This window comes from Pochonia chlamydosporia, chromosome 2 (assembly GCF_001653235.2).
Source record: "Pochonia chlamydosporia 170 chromosome 2, whole genome shotgun sequence".
Classification (NCBI taxonomy): domain Eukaryota; kingdom Fungi; phylum Ascomycota; class Sordariomycetes; order Hypocreales; family Clavicipitaceae; genus Pochonia; species Pochonia chlamydosporia.
In genome coordinates, this window is record NC_035791.1 from 1,328,684 (window position 1) to 1,332,986 (window position 4,303).

A 4,303-nucleotide genomic window follows, 5' to 3' on the forward strand; every position below is an offset into this window, starting at 1 on the left:
TTTCTGGAGGTGGCTGTGCCTAAAGTGGTATGGAAGCCGGCGATCATGGGAGTTCCAGCATCGAACAAGGGAGTTTCCATGCCTGTTCTTGGACCCAGAGTGTTCGTCTCATTGGTTATTGATTACACAGCCGCGAGGGTAACCTCCATCTTGTTAACGTGTGTGCATGTGAGGTCTAAACTAACATGCGAGGCTGACTCTGAACAAGGATATTCCTATCTTTGTCGCGAGATGCAACTTTTGTGGGTTGGGCCTCACTAAGCTTACTTCCGTTTTGATACCGGGATAGGCAGTAGTTTCTCCCGACATAACAGCCCATGGAGAACAAGGTAGGCGTGGTGTTTTGTGTCGTCTCCGTGGTGAGCTGGTACAAATGTCATAGATTTACTTCTTGTTGCTGTTGTGCGAAATATTACCCTACAGACAGAATGAAAAGTTTTACTCGATACAAATAGATGCTACTTTCGCCCAGGTTGTCCCTCTAAAAGCCACAATCCGTATTGAATGGCGAGTTCCTACATTTCCCCAGCACATATACAGATCGTAGGTATGCATGTTTTGCTCCTGGTTATGGAACGTTGGCCTTTGAGAATCCTGGTCGGCTTGGATCCTGCAGGCGAGCCAATTCCAACAGCAGGCGATACAGGTATATCGACATATCCGCATCCCTCATGGCCCTTGAAAACCACTCTCTCCCCTGATCGGCGATTTGCAACGCCATAATCTGGCCTTCCTTTGTCGAGGTCAAGTACGTGACCAGCTCGGGGAGCTCATCCATGCCAGGGCTGACAGGAATAAAATGCACCCAAGGCAGGAGACGATCGTCATGCCATTCGTGAAGGAGAGTTTGCTTCAAGGGCACTGATTTAGAGGCTACCAGTTTGTACCATCGGCCACTAATGCCATTGCCGTCGAGGTCAAAAGCTAACCTACATCTGAGTGGTTCATCCTTGTCTGTCCATTCTTTCATGCGATAGAAAGTAGACTGCTCGCGACATGCATTTTTGACGCACTGATTAATTTTTGTGAAGGCCACGTCGAAAAGTCTGCCGTTGAGAAAAGAGGACAACACACGCTGAGAAGTACCCTTCTTATCGGCAAGATACATGTGCTTTTGGCCGTCGAGCGTTTGGACCAGGCTCACGAATCGTTGTCTGTGAAAATACTTCCAACTGGAGTCCTTGGCAAAAGCCCCCGATGTAGAACCTGCCCAGTAGAGGATGTTCTTCTTGCTTGACCAATCTGGGTCTCTCGCCTCACTGTACACAAACTCAGATTCGAAGTAGGCAGGGCTCGGAAACAAAATGTCGCCCATGGTAGACAGCGACCCCGTAGAAAGCACAGGTACCATCCCCTCAATCAATCGGAAGGAAGTAGGGCTCGTCAGTAGCCCATGCATCTGGCGGTAGCTGGGATGGTTGCAGATATCTCGAGAGTCATCCATATCTTGGACGAAAGACAGGCCATATGAGTCAACGCCCGGCTTAGGGATGGCGGCAGTGTCACGCCGGGTGTTGTTGCAATACTGTACCAAGAAGTCCCAGGTCGGTGTGTGCGACAGACTTGTCAGCTTGGGTGTCGATTTAGATTCAGATTGGTCCTGTCCTGTTGGGAAAATAACTCTAGGTTCATCCAAATGGTTGACTAGAAATTCCACATCAGGCAACACGCCTTTGACATGCCCGACGAGCTGGATGAACAATTTGCTAAAATGCCTGTCAAAACTGCGCCAGTTGTGAGCACAATCGGTCAAGCCAGTCTGGCCAGAAAATTTACATACCCAGAGCTCGTTGTCTGGGGAAAGTTGCACGTTTCTTATCGCATCGCTGATTTGTTGACCACTGAGGCTCCATAAAGGGATAAGGGACCTATACATGGCATCAAATTCGTCGATGACTGGTGAGTCGTGCGACTTGGCATACTGGAACCACCCTTCAAAGCCCGGGGGAGGGTCCGCTTCGTATCGACGGCGATATTCCTCACGGGCATCTGTGTAGGTTTTAGATTGGCGGCGTAGTAAGTCATCGAATTCAGCATTTGCTATGCGAATAATCGCCTCCACGGGATGCTCATGTATGCTGGTAAAAGCTTCTGCTCTAGACTGTGCAGTTCTAATTGCAAGGAAGCTTGCCAAATACGGGAGAAGTGGAATAGTCACAAAAACCCACAGAAAGCTTCGCTGGTACGTCCTCTTCGGAATAATAGCGACGAGTTGGCCCAACGTTAGGCTAGAGACAACAACGTGGGAAAACGCCTGGCTCTCCCGGCTCTGTATAAATGGGTTGCATGTGGAAAAGATGGCAAAAATTTTGGCAATTGCTGCCGCGGACCAGGATATCTGGCGAGCCTAGTCGTATTGATCAGTATTGAAGGAGACACAGAGACACAGATGCACGTTTGACGAACCATATCCATGACAAAAAGCCACGTCAAGGCTTTCGCAGTGCCAGCCAACAGCGTCGTGAGGGGATCAAAGGATCCGAAACCGAGAAGTAGTGTTTGAAGTGCCAGCATCATCATCAAAACACCGACCACCTTTGGGGCGAGAGTTGCAATGTCAGCCTCTATATTCACATATGGCATTGCCTCGGTCTTTGGGTCCGATTTTGGAACAAGAACGCCATAGAGCACCACCAGGGAAAGGAGCTCAATGGTGGATAAGAACAAGCCACGCGGGCTCGGGCTCGGATAGACTAATGTATAAACGCCAAGCACGGAAATAGCGACTTCCGTGTATTTCCATGCCCGGTGCTGCATTGTCGTCAGTGTCGGGTGTTGATGGTTCAGCAGCTTCTGCATAATGCCCATGGCAGGGGTCAAGGCTGGCTATTTATTGTCAGTTAGTAGTATGTCCACAAGCTGTAGTCAAAAGTCGGCAGTCTCACTGTAAGAAACCCAGCAAAAGTATTCTCCTCTGAGCTAATAGTCGCAATGGCTATGGCCACAGAGAATATCCAGCAAGAACCGGGCCTCGACTTGACTTCGTCCCGAAGTGGCGCGTTCCCACTGCTTGCTCTTGCCTCAAGGCAAGGTCTCTTAGTATACCTAATGAGAAAGTATAAAAAGATCCAGCCGATGGCCTCTGACCCTAGCTGGCAAGATCTGGAAGTCGTCCAGTATTGAGCAGCAACAGCTGTGAGGACGCTCGCAGCAGAAACACTCACAAGGAGTTCGTGATCATCAGGTTGAGCCCACCACATTGTCCGGCAGGTACGATACGGGACAATGGAGGCTTGAAGGCTGGAAAGTACGGTCTCCTACCGCAGATACTGCTTGTATCTCTTGTGTCATGATTGAGAAAAGGGTTTCGTAGAATGAGGGTTCTTTGAATGGGGGGAGGAACGCGTTGGTCCATGCCCAGATTGTGCAAAGCCAGCAACCAGCCCGTGCCCAGCAATGTGAATTCGACTATTATTGCAGCAGTGAAATCAGAATTGGCTGCATTGATGCAACCTCAAGTGTCATTCAGAGTACCGAGACAACAGAGTTGGCATGGTGTTTCTGTACCACATGGTCGTCCGTCAGAGTGGCAATAGGGGTTGTTTTCTCATTCATCTCTTTCTTGAGACACTACGTAGTATTACTGCTCACGTAATATCAGCTTGGGCATATGCCTGCTCGATTCTTGATATAACTAAATGATTGAAACAGGGAGATGACGAAGATACCAGACCCCAGCCTGCATTTGGATTGGATACCAAGGACGCGGTTCGGGCCGCCTTGCATCAATCAATTGATCCCTACAGTTGGCGTTTACGGTGATGGTCACACAGCTTGAAAGTGTCAATGTCCATGTCTGGTCAACCTTGTCTGGTCAACCTTGTCTGGTCAACTTTGACAGACGCACCGCCCACCGTAGTGGTGGCATCAACCTGAGCCTTCTGTTTATGACTTGTCGTGTCTAGTGCAGATTATCCTTCGAGCCTTGCCTCACACAGTCTCGGAGTTGAACTGACCCGTGCAGGGTATTGACATTGCTACCAAGTTTTGCTACTCTGGCTGGCAACGGTCCTCCGTACTTGCCTCCTGAGAAGAGCTCGACGATGTGTCACGGAGTACACACCGTGCATCGTCCTCCCGGCCAGTCTGTGTCTGACAGGGTATGTCCATGGTATGTCCATACTATGTCCTCCACACAGAGTGCGAATCGCCGAACAGGAATATGTCGACAATAACCTGGTATCATTGGCAGGACTAGCTGGTCTTATGACGACAGTGCAGTGCTCCAATAACCTCATTCTCTGGTGCGACGAGAGCAGACCACACGACATTGTCGCGCTAGGGTTTAGATCTGGGCAACACG

General features: G+C 49.7%; 1 protein-coding gene across 1 annotated transcript; it reads right to left on the bottom strand.

Moving 5' to 3' along the window:
- Window positions 1-568: 568 nt before the first annotated feature.
- On the bottom strand, window positions 569-3,200 carry VFPPC_02541 (glycosyltransferase family 90 protein; the record flags this gene model as incomplete). The annotated part of the gene is made up of 3 exons (XM_018282172.1): window positions 569-2,347; window positions 2,407-2,826; window positions 2,886-3,200. 3 exons carry the CDS (start codon window positions 3,198-3,200, stop codon window positions 569-571), a joined length of 2,514 nt encoding a protein of 837 aa, XP_018146539.1.
- Window positions 3,201-4,303: the final 1,103 nt, after the last annotated feature.